Source organism: Heterocephalus glaber, unplaced genomic scaffold (genome assembly GCF_053883595.1).
Source record: "Heterocephalus glaber isolate CG9 unplaced genomic scaffold, H.glaber_assembly_v1.0 deba00001442, whole genome shotgun sequence".
In the NCBI taxonomy this organism is placed as follows: Eukaryota; Metazoa; Chordata; class Mammalia; order Rodentia; family Bathyergidae; genus Heterocephalus; species Heterocephalus glaber.
In genome coordinates, this window is record NW_028258296.1 from 53,396,992 (window position 1) to 53,417,276 (window position 20,285).

At 37.3% G+C, this 20,285-nt stretch overlaps 1 protein-coding gene across 3 annotated transcripts in view; it reads right to left on the reverse strand.

Annotated features, from left to right (window-relative positions):
• The window catches only part of Wars2 (tryptophanyl tRNA synthetase 2, mitochondrial), an 82,490-nt gene extending 62,493 nt beyond the window's left edge, over positions 1-19,997 (reverse strand). The window contains exons 1-2 of one of the 3 annotated variants that reach the window (XM_087213320.1): positions 19,809-19,923; positions 14,554-14,584 (exon numbers count right to left, since the gene is read on the reverse strand). Coding sequence is in view for 2 of the 3 variants with exons in the window: in XM_087213319.1 (XP_087069445.1) it covers positions 19,809-19,991 (183 nt within the window). In the remaining variant the exon portion in view is untranslated. Of the gene's footprint in view, positions 1-14,553; positions 14,585-19,808 lie in introns of all 3 variants that reach the window. The other 2 variants (XM_087213319.1, XM_004853831.4) reach the window with 2 other exon arrangements.
• Positions 19,998-20,285: the final 288 nt, after the last annotated feature.

Here is a 20,285-nt window from a genome sequence, read left to right on the forward strand (position 1 = left end):
AAAAAAAAAAAATCTAGCCACAATTGGCTCCAGTTGGTGTGAATAATGAGATGTAGTTGTCAGAATCCTGGAAAGTTGCCAGCATGGTCATTAGTTGGCCAGATACTAGGCCCACGTATAAAAAGGACTATGAATCCTATTTTTACATGAGGTCAATCTCAAAGAGATTTTAAATTTGGGACTTGGGTGCAGAATGAAATAATATATGAATTAGAACCTTTCTTGCAGTAAGTCTTATGCATAAGAAAGAGGATAGACTGAGATGAGAGGAGATGGAGTTTGAAAATCAAGTTTTGCCCAATTAAAATACAGTCCTTTTTTGAAGTCTGTGATACAAGAATCCTAGCTTTGACAAGTTGGCAGTAATCCTTGTGATCTATTTTACTGGGATATATATTGTCACTGTAGAAAATAAAACAAACTACAAACTGGAGAGCAGACCCTGCCTGTGATCATTAGACAGACTGGACCAAGTGTCTCAAGCCTTTGATGCCCTGACATATTATTTTCTGGATGGTGTCCAGCAACCCAATGCAGAATAGCTCTTTCTCTACTGTATCCAGATGGCAAATGGAAGAGATCAAATTCAACATTTTCAGGGCTAACTTTAATGGATATGAAAGGCTGGCTCCTCTACCAGCTTTTCAGGGATCTAAAGTACAGAAGAAAAAAAAAAGGCCTTGAACAAAGAGATAAATAATTGGCTCCCCCTCTCCACCCTTCAAAACAAAACCACGGATGGGGTAATCTGATTCAAGTTCATCTTCTGGTTGAAAAAGACAGCCAAATATCAGATCAGTTCTAATCACTGACAGTCTCATGATACTTTCTGTGAAGTTCAGATGGTGTTATTCTTAATATTCTGAAAAGTTCTTTTCATTCCCATCATGCAAATATTTTCACTCTTCCTCTATTTCCTTCAAAAATTTAACCAAGTATGTACATGTATGTAGCTGTGTGTGTTTGCCATGTGCATTCTTAAATGTTTAGGTTATAAATGGGTACAATAAGATTATCACACTCCCACTAGAGGCTGAATTTCAGAATTGGCTTAGCATGAGCCCTAGCCATTTATGCTGAGTGTAGAGGAGGTAGCAGTGATGAAGAAGGCCCAAAATGTGAAAGAGAGGAATACACTTACCTTCTATGAGTTATTCCATAAAATAGAGATAGGTCAACTTAAAATAGGGGCACTTAACTGAAGTTTATGGACTTATGAAATTGTATAGAAAGTTTGAGGAAGCATGTACACATTTTATAAGGTAGCAGACTCACATTTAAACCAAAGGAAACAGTCACACACACAAACACCAAACCGATGTGTAAGAGCTCTAAGGTCAAGACTTAGAAATGAAATTAGGCACATTAGTAAACCTAAAGAGAGAATACCTTCTCTTGAGGGGCAGAAGCTCAGAAAAGACAGACCTACTGGGAAAATCCTGTACTGTAAAGAATCGTCCACGGGAGATGGGCTTGCACACAGGCCAGCAAAGTTGTCCAAGGAACACGAATGTCTCTGCCGGAGAGGGACCTCCGCATTATCACAGCCTCATTACCTAGCCAGTGTGGTGACACAGTGAACTTCCTTTAGCGTGATTTCATGCTTTCAGGCTATATGTTATGGTTTATATCCAGAAGTCTCCTTAAAGCCTAGGCGCTCATAGGAGAGTCTTTTGGGAAGTGATTGGAATGTGGCAGCGTGATACTTATCAGTGAATTAGTCCACTGATGAGTTTATAGCTAAATGTGATTTTTTTGTTTGTTTTTGGTACTGGGGATCAAACTCCGGTCCTTGCTCTTGCGAGGCAGGTGGCCACACCACTGAGCTAAATTCCGGGCCGGCCCGTTAAATGTGATATTGACGGGTCACTGGGGCGTGGCCTGGAAGGGTATAGCTCCTTCCCTCCTCCCTTGATCTCTCTTTGCTTTCTGCCTGCCATGTCATAAGCAAGTCTCCTCTCCAAGCCCCTCTGCCATGCTTTCCTGCCTTGGAGCCAGCCAACTATGGACTGAAATCTCTACAAACTGTAAGGCAAAATAAATCTTTTCTCCTCTAAGTTGTAGGTATTGAGTACTGTGTCTTAGTGATGACAAAGTAACTGAGATGCTATCTTATTAATAAGTTGCCTTCCCAGTGAAATTTGACCCCAAGAGGGACTATGTTGTTTACAGCTGGTATTCATGATCACTCTGTCTTCATAAATAATAATGTCATTTGTGTGGTATGCGTGCATGCGCATGTGCTTGTGTGTGTGTGTGTCTGTGTGTGTGTGTGTGTGTGTGTGTGCAGGTATTAATCTCTAAATAACTTTTCTAATTTAAGCTTCCAAGATGTCACCTTCTAGGTTTTCATCTACCTATTTGGTTACTAGTATCTTGCCTAGTTTTTATCATCCTAATGTTAAGCTCATAGGCTCATACTTGGTCCTTTCCTTTTCTTTCTAAACACATTATCTTGATGATTATACCCAGTCTCACAGAGTTAAACACAGTCTATCCTGAGGACTCAGACATGTATATCTCCACCTATAATACTTCTCTCTTGAGTTTTGGTCTCATATATCTAGCTGCCTCCCTGATATCTCCTCTTAGGTATTCACTAACCATCTAAACTCAACATATCTAAAAACAACTCCTGGCTTGGCACAGTGGTGCCCATCTGTAATTCCAGCTCTTTGGGAGGCTGGGGCAGCAGGATCATTTTAAAATTTTATTTATTTATTTATTTTTGGTACCAGGGATTGAACTTGGGTCCTTGAGCTTGCGGGGCAAGCAGCGGAACTACTGAGCTAAATTCCGGGCTCCGTGGAGCAGGAGGATCATAAACTCAAGTCCTGCCTGGGCAACTTTGTGAGACCCTGTCTCAAAATTTAAAATAAAGAAAGAAAGAAATAAAAGAGTCTGGGGACATAGTTCAGTGGTATAGCACTCATGGATTTGGTCCCCAATACCACAAACACACACACACACACACACACACACACACACACACACAAATCTCTTGATCTTCTCCCCCAAAGTTTTTTCCTTGTTACAGTCTTTACTATCTCAGAAAGTACAAATTCATTTTGTTCATTCTAGTTGTTCTAGACAGAAACCTTGGAATTGTAGATGGAGTCTTCTCTTTCATCCTATATTTAAGTTGTCAGAAAATCTTGTTGACTCTATCTCTCTTAAAATAAATATCCAGAATGTGATTGCTCCTCATTAAATTATCTTCACACCCACCCTAGTCCAAGCTACCATCACCTTTTACTTGGATCTCATATTGGCCTCGAATCTGGTCTTCCCATCTCTTCTCTCACTCCTCTATATTCTGTTTTTATCACAACAGCCAGAGGGAGGCTTTAAAGCCTTCATCACATTTGTCATTACTCCACATAAAAGCCTTTCAATGACTTCCTAACTCAATCCTGGTGAAGGTCAAGGTCTTTACAATTGCTTTTAAGCCTCTATCCTCAGCCTCCCCATTTCCACAATCCACTTAGCCATCTGACTGCATGTCCTACTACTATAATGAGCAGCATAATGGAAAAACAACCAAAGGTTAGGACTCTGGATCTTCACTCTTTTTAGCCGTGTGCATTTTGTTGCTTTTTTGACAAGTTACTTAATATATGCTTTATAGATCCTTATTTGAACTATCTTATAGCGTTGTTGCAGGTATTAAAATGTGAATATTTGCAAAATATTTAGAAAACTATCCAAAACATAGTAAGTGCTATGCAGTTGGCTCTCTGTATCTGCAGGTTCCTTGAGTTGAAAATATTTTGTAAAATTGTGCCTGTACTGGACATGTACAGACTCTTGTCATCATTCAACTAAATATTGTAATAATCATTTACATAACATTTACATTGTACTAGATATCATAAGTGATCTGGAGATGATTTATAGTATATGAGAGGATGTATGTAGGTTATATGTAAATACTGTGCCATTTTATAAAAGAGACTTCAACTGATCTGTAGACTTTGGTATCTGTAGGAAATCCTAGAACCAATTCCCAGAAGACATCAAGGAACAGCTGTACAGCACTTGTTAAATAAAGAAAATACTTTCCATCAGTCATAGTGGTCTCCTTCCTGGTTTCAACATTAGGCCCTACCTCACAGCTTTTCTGCTCTCTCCTCTTCCTTAAGTATGTTCTTCTTCCAGCTATCTGCCATGTACACGTCCTTACCACCTGCAGGTCTGACATCAAAAGTTACCTTCTTGGAGGCTTTTGCTTACCACCTCCTTTAAAACTACAATATCCTACAGTCTCCATCTCCAGTCCTTGCTTTATTTTTTCTCCATATCACTATCATCCAACATACTATATATTTTAATTACTTAGTTTTTGTCTTTCTCTATTAGTGACATGTACATTTTTGCCTGTGTTCTTCTCTGCTTTAGTGCCAACACCTATGGTACATAGTAAATGTCCAATAAGTACCTGATGAACAAATAAGTACATACAAAATATTCATGATTTTATTCTCTGAAATAGAAATGAAGACAGAATTCACCAGGTAACATAACAAAACAATATTCTAGTGAATAGGGTCTCATAACAGTTTAGGAAATATTGGGTACAAATTATCCAAAATATTGTACATGACTACATAAATAATAGTTGATATTTATAGTTATACAGCCTTTTCTTGCTATTTTCCCACCTCTTGGCTATTCTCTGAAATTAATTAAAGCCTTAGGAACCTGACTCTCTTTCTGGTCCTATTTCCATTACCTAAGACAGTTCAATTATCAGGTACATGACCCGTCTACTGTATTGGCATTCAAGACATTTACTGATCTCAATTTCAACCATTTCTTCCCATGTCATACCCCAGAATTTTATAATCATACAGAATTCCCCCATTTTTGACATGATAAATGCCAATATTCTACTTAGTGTACAACCTTCTACCTGTCAATGCTTTCATACTTTTATTTCCACTATATCTATTTTTTAAGCTCATTTAGAAATCAGAGCCTCTGACTTTCCCTAGTGCAGCACTTCCCATCTGTCCCCTCATCTTCCCTACCCAGGCTGGCTCCATGGTCAATTGCCTGGACTCTGCTTTCACAAGCAATCTCAGCTTCCCTTGACATGATGTCTCAAGAGCCAAGCAAAAGCTAATCCCGGACCAAAGTTAGGGAGTTCTTGGGAAAACTGGGTATCTGTTTGTGGGAGACTGAAGCAGGACCCATATCTCTCACCATGTACTAAACTACGATCTAAACATTAAAACGGAAACATTGAACCTGCTGGAAGATAAAATAGGCAAAACACTTAGACGTGGGAAAGGATTTTTTTATACAGAACTCCAATTGCATAAGAAATAATAACAAGAATCAACAAATGCAAGTACATTAAAGTAAGAAGCTTCTGCATAGCAAAGGAAGCAGTTAGTAGCATGAAGAAACAACCTACAGAATGGGAAAAAATATTTGCCAGATACTCCTCAGACAGAGAACTAATATCTGAGATATATAAAGAACTCAAATTAGACCACATAAAATAAAAGACCCAATCAAGAAACGGGCAAGTGAAATGAACAGAAACTACTCAGAAGAGGTACAAATGGTCAACAAATATATGAAAAATGCTCAACATTTCTGGCCATTAGAGAAATACAAATTAAAACACTAAGATTCCATCTTATACAAAAAACAATGGCAATCATCAAAGAAATCAAAGAACAAATGCTAGTGTGGTTGTAATAAAAAAGGGTCCTGCCTACATTATTGATGGGAATGCAAACTAGTACAACAAGTATGGAAAGCGTATGGAGATGTCAAAGAACTAAAATTAAAATTCCATGTGACCCCGCTATTCCCCTTCTAGAAATCTTCGGCAGAGAGCTAAAGACATCATACTACAGCAATATATGCCTACCAATGTTTATAGCAGCACAGTTTATAATAGCTAAATCCTCGAAGCAGGTGGTATACGTATCAACAGACAAATTGAAAAAGAAAATGTGATACTGTAATTAATGGAATATTACTTGGCCATAAAGAAGGATAAATTTGAGACATTTGTAGGAAAATAGATGAATTGGGAAAATATACTGTTAAGTGAAATAAACCAGTCACACAAGCTTAAATAACGTTTGGTATCTCTTATTTGCATAAGGCAATGTACAAATAGAATAAAAGGATAGATAGAAGGAAACAAGGGGGTAGACCTCTTGCAAATGAGTAGGGGCCCAGGAGGATGAGAGGAAACAGGAAGCATAAGTTAAGCAGAATTAAGATATGCCATGTACAGGAACCTATTAACCTTAATGAACGTAAACATTGTATGTTATAAACATGAGATAATGGCCATGGTGTTCTCCCTAAGGTCCTGCTTGTGTTGAAGCAGGTTTGTCTCAAATAGGAACCTAGTATAGAATTAATGATAGAACTTGCTTTGTCTTGCAGGTATGGGCACTAGAAGGATTCTTCCACCTAGCTTAACTGTTATTAAGCGACCTGCCTCCTGAAGTTATAGGTTAGATAGGACCGTGTCCTTCCCCTTATCTTTCCAGTTTGCTGTCCCCCACCTATGGTTTTACCCATGTGAAATACAGTTCTGTTGAGTTCTAGAGTGGAAAAAGAAAATAAACATGAGCTAAGAATAGTAATAACAAGAGTGAAAATGAGGAAAAGTGATTTACAGGCAGAGGGCGGGAGGTGGTGGGTGCAAAGGGGAAAGGACCTAAAAAAAGAAACAAGTTGTATTATGTATATGTACCCATTCCCCAAGATGAATGTGAACATCATTACTGTAAACATGTTCTAATAAAAGAAAGACAAAAGTTAGAGAGCTGCTTCTGTACATGAATGCCTTACTTGCTGGGCGGTGTCGGCAAAAAAACTGAAAACAATGAAAATTCTCCTTAAAAATCTCATTTATTCATTTCTAATTCAGTTAGGCTCATTTCTAATTAATTTCTAATTAGGCTCATTGCTTATCAGACCCTTTTAAAAATTATTACATGAAATGTGCTTGACACTGGTCTAGATTCCTACAAATATTAACTCGTTTAATCTACACAGTATCCCTGCAAGATAAATACTATAGTCTTCATTTCACAGATGAAAAAAATCAAGGCACATCAAAGGCTGACTGAACAAGGGCACACTGCTAATGAGTAGCGGAGCTCTACTAGCTCCAAATCCTGGAAGTCAGACTAGAGGATTCAGGCTTTTAACTCTATACTCCTCCGCATCTTACAGATGAAGACAACAATGAAGTACAGAGAGGTTCCATAACTTTTCCAAGGCCTCCAACTTCCACTAACCAGTTATCAAATGAAAGAACTTGAATTTGAATGTAGACTCTGACTCCAGAGCCCGTACATTTACCCACTAATCTACACCCTCTCCTCAGGACTCAAGCCCTCGGAAAATATATTGGCCAATGGGTTTTGGAGTTCCTCCATTTCTTGTGCCATTGCCATGGCAGCAAACTCCTTTAGCTCACACCCATCTCTGTCCTCCTCCTAGTCTCAGAGTCGATCTGTCTCTCTCAGTGTTTAAAACATTTGCTCTGAAATGCATTTCTTCCATTTCTTCCCTTTGTCTTCAACCTCTCCATTTTTATTGGCTCTTATAATCATGGGTAAGTTTCTTTCACCATAAAAGATCCAACCTTCAAAATCCTTGCTTGCTAAGCCCCTTCTTTATAGATCCCTTTACCCTTCTTGACATTTACTCCTCTATCTGTTCAAAAGAATAATCCTGGACCAGGGATTTAGCTCAGTGGTTTTGTCGCCTGCTGCACAAGCGCAAGGACCCAAGTCCGATCCTCAGTACCAAAAAAAAAAAAAAAAAAGAATAATCCTCACTTTCACACCTCTTGTCTCACTGTCCTTATTTTAATAACCCTTCTAAAGCTACCATTGGTAGTATCGTTAGTGATACAGCAATTGTAAACTCCAGTCAGTAACTTTTAGTCTTCATCTCGCCATACCACTATCCTGCTATTCATTCTACTTTGAAATTCTAGTGGCATTCTTAGCTCTATAATGATTCTTTTCCCACTTCTTCCTTTTGGATTCTTCAACTCTGGCCTCTCCCCCAGGTTTTGAACTGAGGTTTAAAAGACTCTAATTTTTTTAAAAAAAATTGTTTTCTTACATTACATGCCTTTTTGATGCTCTCCCTATTAAAATGCTGTTCAGTAGAGAATGACCCCTCAGCTTTGTTACTCGTTTTTGAGGAGGCTTTCCTCTCTCTCCATTCCTTTTAACATGTGTTTAGATGGAAGCTGACCCTATATCCACACAGTTGACCTAAAGGTGGGCATGTGACTTTCAGGAGGACCAGTATTATAGAAGCCTGACCAAAAAGTCTGAAGGTTGGACAGAAAAAGTAAGCCTAGAGGACAAGCTGTGTCTCTACGTGACTCATAGATATGTTGATATATTCCCAATCGAAATTAAGGGCATATGGCCTGCTAAAGGATTTCTGTTCCATTTCAGAACACAAAAAACTGTGTTAGAGGTTATGTAGATGGTGAAACATTGGAATTTCCAAGACATTTTAAAGATTTATGGGAACAACTAGTCCTGGATTTTACAAAACACCTGGCCCCTGAAGTTACAGACTGAACTAGGCAATGCTTATACCCTCCAAAATTTCTATGTTAAAACCTAATTTCCAGTGTTATAGTTGTTGGATCATACAGTGGGGCCTCTGGGAAATAATTAGGTAGTGAGTAGAGAGCCCTCGTGAATAAGATTAGTGCCCTTACAAAAGAAACCCCAGACAGTTCTCTTGTCTTTTCCACTATGGGAGATTACAGCCAGAAGGCAACCATCGGTGAAGTAGTAAGGAGCCCTACCCCAGACATGGAATTTGCAAGCACATTAATCTTGGACTTCTAGCCTCCAGAACCATGAAAAATAAATATCTGTTGCTGAAGCTACTTGGTCCATGGTATTTTGGGGGTTGGGGGCGGTACTGGGGATTGAACTCAGGACCTTGTGCTTGAGAGGCAGGCACGGTGCCACTGAACTAAATCCCCAGCCCCCATGGTATTTTTTGGAGCAGCCCAAACAGATTTAGATACAGATTTGTCTGGAGATGTTACAACCAATTCCCTTCTCTCTAACACATATGATATTCTACGATAGTTCTGTGATTATGCTAGATTTATTTAATATTTTATTACAATGTAAATGACAAAACTAGTAAGCAAATATAACAATTAAGCTTTCCAGACCAACTACCAAAACTCACTTTAAAAGAAGAAAATACAAATTCTGTCTAATATCATGGTCATGTAGATAATAAAATCTGCTTGCATCACATTACTTTACTTTTATCATGGTTCAAGGAAAAGTGAAGTTGCATAAGACTGGAAGCTTACATATGGCCTTGCTATCTATATCACGGAACTGTACAGTGGGACACTTGAGGGTGTTTTCTATGAGGGCACAGAGCATATCAACACCTAAAGAGTGAAAGTATTACATATGGCTTGACAAGTCACTTTAAAGGAACTTGAAATGGACAACTGAACAAAAAAGGGAAATGTCAACATAATAAATGAGTTTTTTTAAAGCAAAGCTTTGAATGTAGTAGCAAAAAATACAATATCAGTTCTTATATAGGTAATATGGCATATTTATGAAACTAGACAGTTTCTTGAGGCAAAATTACATTCAGAATAAAATCGTTTCCTTTTGATCCAAATAAGTCTACACTTTTCTATGTACAGAGGAAACATTTTAGTATCATGTAAACCCCAATATAATTAGTGGAGACTGAGACAAATAGTGTTAGGGCTAGATCAGACAAAAAAGTTTGTTACTGTGATAATCTGGAAATATATAGTTGGACAATCATTGAACTAGAATTGGTAATATCTTTCAACCACTTATGAACTCTAGATACTTTGGGAAATAATAAAATATTAACTCTAGTAAGTACTGACCATCTTTTTAATTAAGTACATCAAAATATACATAAAAACTTATGACTTATATTCAACAATATGCTTAATGTCAATGTCAATGTCATGCATTTTCTCATGTGTTACCACAATCACGGTTTTTGACTGAATTCATTCACTCCTTAAATACTTAATGAAGTTTTCTAAGACAAGAATTATTTGTAAAGGCTTAAGAAATAACTTACTTCTCACCCATATAGTGATCATAGCTAGGGTTTAACAGAAGAATGGTTCCTGTCTTTCTTGACCGATGGTGTCCTCTGGGAACATACTGCCTGGCGAGCTACATCTGTGTGCCAAACACACTGGCCCATACCTTGTTAGAGTGTTCAGGAAGACTGAAATTTTTAAAAGCGTGTGCTCTTCCATCTATTTTGAAGCAGATGCCTATAAGAAAGATACACTATCCCATAAAATTTCAAAATGGGAGCAATCATCTCCAGCTTCAGAAATTTTCCTGGAAATTTTAGATGAGTTTTGTTGTTTGTTTTAAACCATTTCATAGAGGTATGATTGATATATAAAAGCTGTACATATTTTTGTTTTTAAAGAGGAGAGGAACACAGAAAGATGAGGATGGGAAGAAAGGTCTGCAAAAAGAGAAAAAAGTAGTAAGAAAGTAAAATGAGCCGCATGCACGCCTGAATTCCAGCACTCAAGAGGATGAGGCAGCAAGATTGCCATGAGTTCGAGGCCAGCATGGACTACATAGTGAGACCCTGTCTCAAACACATACACACATACACACACAGAGTAAAATGAACAACTCTGAGCAAATTTAGAAATTTCATAAAATATAAGGCCAAAGATCCATGTAAGATACGAATCACTAAAGAAATACTTTAACTTTTAATATCTTATTGGTGCCTCTACCTTTGTAGTACATAATTACTTCTAATTCAAGAGGTCTCTTTACCAACAATTTTTTGAACTGGCTGCTTAGACAATTCTCTATGGGAAGACAGGAATACAAATCAGGGACTTCAGTAAACCTCTATTTTCCTTCACTATTGCATTCTTCTGCTTCCAAGCAGGAGTCCAAAGTGACACAGGAAGTACAGAGTGGGACTGAGTGAATATAATGCAAATGGCCCTATAGTTTCTGTTCATGGGGAATAAATGAAAAAAGATAACAAGTAGGCCCTTTTTTTGATGTATAAAATCAAGTGTGTTTAGTGTGTTAATTGTAAAGCTTCATCCACATCCTAATTAATGTACTGACTAGTTATAACTTACCTTAACACCCTATAATTAGTGAATATAGACCTCATAGATATGTCCTTTAAATGAGAATCCTTTAGAATAAAATTCTTCCTTATTTCTTGCAGAAATGGCTCACAGCACTAATTACTTTCATCTCTCCCACCTTCCCACTTAGTACTTCTGCTACATCTTGAAAAAAGCACTCAAGCCACAAATTACAAATAGATTTTAGATAGTGGCCCCTGGCCATCCATCAGCTTTAGCACTCAGCATGTCCCATCCGACAGCAGGGCACTGTCCAGGTTGACCTTTCAGCAAAAGACTGTATAAATAGAACTTCCTACATGCACCTTGGGACTCATGTGTTTAATATCCAAGGTAATCTTAGCAGCAGTAGCCAAATACTGTAGAGTCACTGAGATAAAAGTTATAGACAGCTTTGCCCTTTCTCATAATTCATCCAGCCAAACAAGATCATAAGAACAGCAACAAAAAAGGATGATTTATAATTTCTACTCCATATGTCACCATGGCGAGATATATAAGTGGCTGTCAAGGAAAAAATTTAAAATTTGCAAGGCAGTTATTGGCAAAATAACACATGTAATTTGTTTCAAAATATGCCACCATTTTATTATAGTAAGCTCACAGAGTTTGAAATCAGGCTACCTGGATTTACGGTTTGGCTTTGACACTTGCCAGCTCTATGACCTTGAGTGAATTATTTACCTTCCCAGCATCCTCTTTTATTTTTTTTATTTTTATTTATTTATTTATTTTTTTGGTACCAGGGATCGAACTCTGGTCCTTGTGCTTGCAAGGCAAGCGACGGAACCACTGAGCTAAATCCCGGGCCCCCCAGCATCCTCTTTTATAAAATGGGGCTTACCTCGTTGAGTTGTAGGGTTTTCATGAACTAATGCATATTAAGTGCTTAAAATCATGCTTAGCACACGATAAGCATACCACAAATGTTTGCTATTAGCCCACCACCCATTATTATCATGTTCAGTAATAAGTGAAATTACCATAGTTCTATCAGACCAGGGTCCAAAACTGAATTAAACATTAAACTAATTTTAACCAAAAGGATAATACTCGGTGAACTAAAATATGAAAGAATACTGACATTTAGTTATTTAGATGATTCTTCATACTACAGAATAGGTAAAGAGAGAGAGAGAGAGAACACACTGAAAATGTAATCACTGAGTAAAATACTGAGATGACTAAATAGTGAAACTTTGTATGTTACTCAAGGTTAATGAGAATATGTGAAATATTTTGGAAAGTACAAAGTGCTGCATTAGAGATAGGGTATTAATTAATAAAATAATTTCATTTGAAAATATTTATAAGATGAGATTTGTTATTTTGTTTATAAGTCCAATTACCTTGCTGAAAAAATCTAAAACTCTCATTCCAAGAAAATGAGACAGGAAGCAACATGATGAAGTTCATTTAGGGTTCCCTCCTCAGCACAGCTGTAAAAACTGTAATGAGGCCACAGTCGGAACAAGAGGACAGGAGAGTGAAGGAGAAACAGCCATCGCCAAATGCTAGTTGACGTCCTGACAGGCAGCAAGGGATGGAGAAGTGGAAGCTGTGAGAATCTTCACAGCTTAGAAATCAAGTTGACTTGCCTTTGCTTTTTAGGAGGCAAAGGAACAGTCAAAGAAGAAAAAAAAAGGCAGTTCAATGGCCAATGGGAAGTAAATTCAATTGGAAATGGAGAAACAAGGAAGACTGTAGGTCAAATAAAACAGAGCTATGAATTACAATAAATGATGAGAGGACAAATCGTACTTAGCTAATGGGGCAGCACAACAACCTAGATATGACTTGGCTTTGCTCAGGAAGCAAGGAGATTAAGAAAAAGTTTTATGCCCCCAGTTGGGAACAAAAGATGTGATATTACTTGGAAATTATACAGAGAGAAAACTGTAAATTTCTGAGTAGAATTAAGTCAAACTAGAATCACTGTGTCACCTCTGAGCCTATAAATGATGTCTCTACAGCTAGTGTGTCACACTATGCCAGAGCAGCTTCTGTCCTAAATAAGTACGTTTTTTCTTGTGGAAATTCAGGAGGAAGACTTAGGCCTCACACTTCCTCTTTAGAAGGAAAACTTCCAAAGTCCTGAGTGGTAGTGGTAGAGTAGAAGCAAGAACAGAATTGGAGTGGTTATTCCAAGAGGCTAGCAGCCAGGACGGAGTGACTTAGCGTGAGTCTGTACCATCACCTTTCTGCACAAAGATCACCATATTTATATAGAAATAAGCTGCGGAAAAATAAAGAGGAAAAGAAAAAAATTGTTTGCTATTATTTCAGGTACTAATATAGCTCAACATACACAAAAATATTATGTTAGTCATACAACATATGCATATCAATGTAAATAGTCCCAAATTTATAGGGCAACTCCTTAAAAATAATCTACTCTTCACAAGTGATCTCGATCAACAAACTCACTTTGATGCTTAAGAAAGCCATTTTTTAAAAAGAAAGCCGACTTTTAAAAAATTACTTCCTGAGAAATACAAGTCTGTGTGGCTAACAAAGCTGAAGTATTTTTCAAACTACATCTTAAGAGATGAAAGATTGTGTGGCACTATCTCAGGGGGACTTGGTTTGTGTGTGGTAGGGGAAAGCAAAAGAGACTCAAACAAGCCAGGGATATAGATAATTCTGTATTTCTTAAACCAAAGCTATACTTTTATCTGCTTTATCTAACAGGTATTCACGCAAGAGATGACTACTGATCAATAAGAAAAGCCACAAGCAAAGCAGGGTTTGAATCCTGAAGCTCTTTACTAGCTCCATGATTTAGGAAAATGACCTAATATCTCTGAATCTTAGTTTCCCCTTTTATAAAACCAGTAGAATAATATTTCCAGAAGCATTGGAAGAAGTTAATAAGATAAAATATGCATAGTATATAGCATGGGGTTTTCATGTACGGTAGGCCTTATCTAAATTTTAGTTTCTTCCTGAAATATATATAGAAATGAATATACGTATACAAATGTGTATATATATCTTGGTTTGTGAGCATATCTCATTCCAGACACATGCTTATAATCCAAAGCACTTGTGTATCAAAGAAAATTTCCCCACAAGAAATAATGGAAACAATGAATGATTCATTCCACAACCCAAAAATATTCATATAAAAATGATTACAAGTGTAAATAAGCACTAGAAGGTATAATAGATAATGTGAAATAGGAAGAAAAGGGGCAAAGGGGAAAGGGAAGTGGGAGGTGTAGGGGAAAGGAAAGAAGGGAATGGAATTAATATGAGAAAACGAAAAAATGGAAACAAAGTCTTTGTAAATAGGGAGGGATGGAGGGGTTGAAGGGAGGGTAGGGGAAGAGGGAAAAATAAGAACCAAGAGAGTATGTACAGGTGCATACCTCCAATGATGAATGTCATTATGTTGTATACCTAAAATGTAACAATAAAAGGATATACAAAAAATGATTACAATACTGAAATATACAAAATAATAAAGTAAATACAAAATATAAAGAAAAATAAACAAATTAACCTACACTTATCTTTGAAAACCTTCGTGACTGGTTTTCAGTGAGATGAGTAAGGAAAGACAAAGTAGGGTTACTGTGTATGACAACTTTCACTATCACTAATGAAATCACTGCTATCTGTTGGCTCAATGGAATCTTTTTCTTTATGTAAAACTTTAACAAGGAACCTATCCAGTGACACTTGCTTGTGCCTCCTTTTGAGGATTTCACGGAAATGTGACACTGCATTGTCATTAAACAGATTCATCATTTGCACTGCTACAACCTTATTCAGGTGGTGTTTTGCTACAAACGTTGCACTGTTTCTCACATTTTACAAATCTCCCAAATCTCACCTGAAGTGAGGGATTCCTTCACCTTTTTCTCCTTCTCTGCAGAGGAGATCTCTTCCATAACCTCTTGCTGTTGGGAGATGATAACCCACAATCCCAGAGACAGAGAGAGAGAGAGAGAGAGAGAGAGAGAGAGAGAGACAGAGAGCCATTGGCTCAGTTGTGATCATGTGACATCCAGCATCACATACTACTGCTATTGCAAGACATTGTTCATTTATCAAGTTAAAATGTATTAGAAATGCTTGCTTGTCTTGTAGAACACTTGCAGAACAACTTATCTGCCCTCCAAGGTTTTACTGTGTGTTTAGATATATCTATATCTACCTATATAATCTCCTGTAGACAGTTTTTCTGTAACTTGCAGTTATGCAACTATATTGAGAAAGAATTTGGGGGTCAGCAGTATTACCCTCTGGCAATTTCTGGCTGTGGCTACCTTAAGGTTGCCAGCATAAATCCTCAGCATTTATCTAGTGTTCCTCTTCTTATTTTCAGTAGTTTTCATCAGCTGCTCAGAGATAATTTTAAAACAATTGAAATACTAGCTAGTATTTATATAAGCTAAGTCAGTTCACATGAGCAATCAATCTGAAGAGTATTTTCAACAAATTTACTTGCTGACTGAGATTAAAAGGAGCTATAGAGTGGATTCACTTAAGACCCTCCTGTACAATTTTAAGAAAAGCAGAGACACAAAGTAGCCTGATTAACCAGGCAGTTACCAATTACCATAACTCCCGGTTGGTTATAGGAGTTGTGAAAGCTTTCCATGATGTTGCATGGAGAATACTGGAGTCACTCAGAACACTACTCCAATTTAATGTCATTAGGATCACAAAAACCTACATCTATAAACACAAATTGCAAAATATGAAATGAAATGGCTACAGTAAATTTTACTATCCTTACTCCACCCTTAATTGTGTGATATTGGGCAAGTTACTTAACTAAAGCTTATTTCTCAATGCTTGAAATAAGGTACTAATAACTGCTTTAAAGGCATTTTATGAACATCTCTTCTCTGTATTCTTACCAAAATCCATAACCTCGGTCTAATCATGAGAACTCACTGGAAAACACAATTTAGAGACCTTCCATAAAATAACTGACCAGTATTCTTCACAAGTACCAACGTCATGAAAAACTGAAAAATTGTCATAGATTGGAAATCCATGACAAACAAATGTGATGTGGAATCCTGGACTAGATCCTAAACCAGAAAAATGATTAGTGGAAAAACTGGTGAAATTTGAATTAGGCCTATAACTACATTAATAGGACTGTACTAATATTAATTTTTTTGGTTTTGATAATTGTATTATGATTATTAAAGATACAGTTTGGTGATGGGTATACAAGAATTCCTTGCACAGATGCTGCAAATTTGTAAATCTGAAATTATTTTTAAAAAATTATAAAAAGTTTTGTAATGAGAACTAAATACAACATCAGAAATCTAATACAGGGTCTTTGTTTTGGTAAACATTTTTCCTTCAGCTAGTGGCTATGCTTAGTGACTGTTAACAGCAGAAACAGCATGTTACTATTGACCAAACCTAGCCTGAGGATAGCTAATAATGAACCATGTTGTTGAATAGCATTAAACTATGGACATTTTATACTTCACCTGAACTATAAATAATCTTGCAGAAATCTACTAACCATCAATATTTCACTCTCTGCACAATACAATCATGAATTAATGCTTAAAGAAGTATGGATTCTATGTTTGGCCAATGCTGACAGGCTCAAATTTACCTAATAACCATCAGCATTTAAACATAACATGTCAGATTTTTAGTCCTGACTGCGATTACTCTCATCTTGTTCGATTTCAACAGTTTTCTGTCAAGCAACACCTGGAAAAATAAGCCTTTTTCATATAAATTGTTGACACCTTACAATGGGTATTGTGTGATATGCGATATATGTGGGTTTTATATATATATATATATATATACATGTATCTGTGTGTATATATATATATTTATATTTACTCAGGTTCTTGGTCTCTTATAACTTTACATCAAGTGTGAAGTTAGCTTCTCACATGCTAGATGAGTGAGCTATATCCCCAGCCCTTTTCTCCCTATTTTGGACTTGAGTTTACATCTAGCCCTGAAGAGCAAAAGCTTACATGAAATAATTAAAGATTATCAACTCTAAGTTTTTCACCCAAGATACTGTTTAAAAAACATTCCCCAAACACTAAAGCAACTTAGAAACCTCAACACTCTTATTAATCACAGTTGATTATAAACCACTGCTATGGCTTATCCAGGTTTGCTTCCTACTTCAGGGGATAAGTGCAGAGCTAAAACCAATAACAAAGAACTTAGCTATTTCTTGATTTTTGATAATATCATCCATGTGATAAATACATTTACTTTTATTATACTTTAGCAAAATATTTCTTTGTTTTTCTACAAAGGCTATGAGATATCATAAAAGTGTCTAATGCATCTGGTTTAAGAATCCAATTCTTCCTTCACATATTTCTGCATCTGTTCACAAAACCTCTTTGACTTCAAAGGAAGCTTTTCAAGAGAAAAAGAAGATACACACAGGAAAAGTGCCCATAAATTTTTAGTAGTCCTTTTCTAAGGCCATTTTAATAACAGCACTGTAGGACAAATATCTTTCTCAGAAACCTAAAATACATGAAGACTACAGGTTTGTATGAAGATTTATGTTTTCAAATATTTTTTTGGTTGTAAAAGTGATACACCTTCAATTTAGAACATGTGAAACACAATGCTTAAAGAAAATTTAAATTACTTTTAATCCACTCTTTAGGGAGACCAAAGCACAACCAAAAAGTTAAGAATGATTATTTCCTTCAAGTCTTTTTTTTCTGTGTATATATTAATATTAAGATTTATATATAAATATAATATTGTATCCATACTACAAATACAATTTATCTTTTCTCAATTAGTATTTCAAAGGACTGCATTAGTCTCTCAAAACATCACTCTTTATGACTGAAAGAATATGTAGATTTACATTTCACAAAAAATACTGTCACATTTAATTCTAATTTATTCAAAGCTAAATTACAGGATTGGAAATACTAATCTCTTCTGTACATATTGAGGCAATCTAGATAACAGTTGATTAATTTTAAGAATAATCCTATTCATAAATGTCACTGAAACAACAGAAGAGGTTTCAGATTTGTTTCTTTATTATTGTTAACGATTTAGTGTCTTCAACTTCCCTGGGTACTCATTAGTGGGCTCTAGTTTGTTTTTTCTTTTTCTTTTTCTTTTTTTTGGTACCGGGGATTGAACTCGGGTCCTTGCGCTTGCGCAGCAGGTTGAGAAACCACTGAGCTAAATCCCCGGCCCTCTTTTATTCTTAATTTTGCAATAAAGGTAGTATATGACTTAGTCAGCTTGGTACTGGTAGTGCACACTTTAACATGCTATAACTTGTTATAAATAATTAATTCTGGTTCCAAAGAATCAAGGCCACAAACTTTAAGAAGATTAGCTAGCTGATGATCTAAACTGGAATCAATTCTAACCTAACATTGCCTCCTAAAGTAACATATGAATAGATGTTTGCTCACCACGAGCTTTCCAGTATGCTTTCTTCATCCTTAAAAGGCTCACATTAATGAAGAAAACAGAAGTTCAGAAAATAAAGTAATTTATGGGATTATTAGAAAAATAAGTTGAATTTAAATCTTAGTTTTCATTATTCTCACTGGCTTTATTTTGCCTTCATATTCTGGGAGCCAAGGATTTTCCAAAGCTTGAAAATACCTTAACATGTCAATTAGTCTAACTCTACCTACATTCGATTTGTAAGGAACTGATGCCCAGAGAGATTGTGACTTGTCATATAACACAACTAGTAAGTGGCAGTCAAAGCCCTGGACCTCCGTTTTCTAACTTCCAGTCTAGTGCTCTTTCCAGTACACCAGTTGCAATATAGCATCCTCACGTCACATCTACACATTAATGAAAATGAGTATGTGTTTGTCAGGAAATTGCCTAATAATCAGTCTCAAATTTCCCTGTAGGTCTCAGAATAAATATATTTACATATGTTAACATATATCGTAGATAGTGTAGGTCAAGATGCTTACTACTGAGTTCGCACTTGTAAGTTTAATAGTTAAGTCTGAACAAGCGAAAAAGTATCCCTCCACTTTTTTGTTCTTGTTATGTGGGTAAAATAACAAATATGGCTGGGATGAAGGCTGTGTCATGCTCTCAGCAAGACGAGAAAAATGGTAACAGGATGACGCACTTGGTAGCTTGCTGTCATTCTTTCACAGACCCTGCTAGCTAGAGTATGCCTACGGGTGAATAGGAGGAACCTGCCTGGAAGGTGTGCCACACTCCCAGAGAGCGCCAGGCTGCATTAACCTAACCTCCCAATTCTAAGATGTCTTCTCTAATTTCTCCAAGGACCCCTGGTTTGCTGTTAGGCAAAAAAGGATAAGAGCAGTAATGGAACCATGAGGAGGGCAGTCCCAGAACTACAGGGTCCCTGGTCTCATAATTATACACCAAGGTTGGCCTCTCACGTTACCCAGCAACAGCCCCGCTCGCGACCACGTGGTCCGGCGGCTGCACCCTCCTTCCACAAGGGGTGCCTTACATCATCACGAATCTTTGCAACGTCTCCACGCTCCTAGTGGGCGGGCAATGGACCTTAAGAGAGACATGTCGGTACTCTCCCTAGGAAGCAGGAAAAGATTAATGGAAGGAGGAAAGGTAGGCTGAGAAGAAGCTCAGGAAATAAGTCGGCGGAAAAAGGGTCGTCTTCGGTTACCTGGGGAATAGGAGCAATTTCTGGTCCTTCGTGAAGTGCCCGGATGACACTCTGGCACCCTCGCGCTTTCCTCATTGCGCGCAGCGCCATTTTGAGAAGGGCGGAGCTGTCATGTGCTGGATGACGTCTCTGAGGGAGCCGGTCCCGGTCTCGCTGCTCCTTTTCCGCGCCGCGCAAGCGCATATCCTCCCGCTGGGCCGAAAACTGTCCGGTTCTGGTACGCACGTGACGACGTGGGTCTGGGCTTTAGTGTTTTCCCTGTTTTCCTCGTTTCTATGCAGGCTTCTTTGAAGGAGAATCTCCGTTGGGGATATAAATAGTGGCGCCTAAGAGTGGGCATAAAGTCAGGTTGCCTATCTGGTGCTAGCCATCTAGAGGCAGCTTTTTAGAATTTTCTCTAGGAATGAAGTCTCCCAGTTTTCTCAGCCACTTAGTAAGTGGGTTTTTGAGACCCAGGTGGCCTATCCGTTCTTCCTG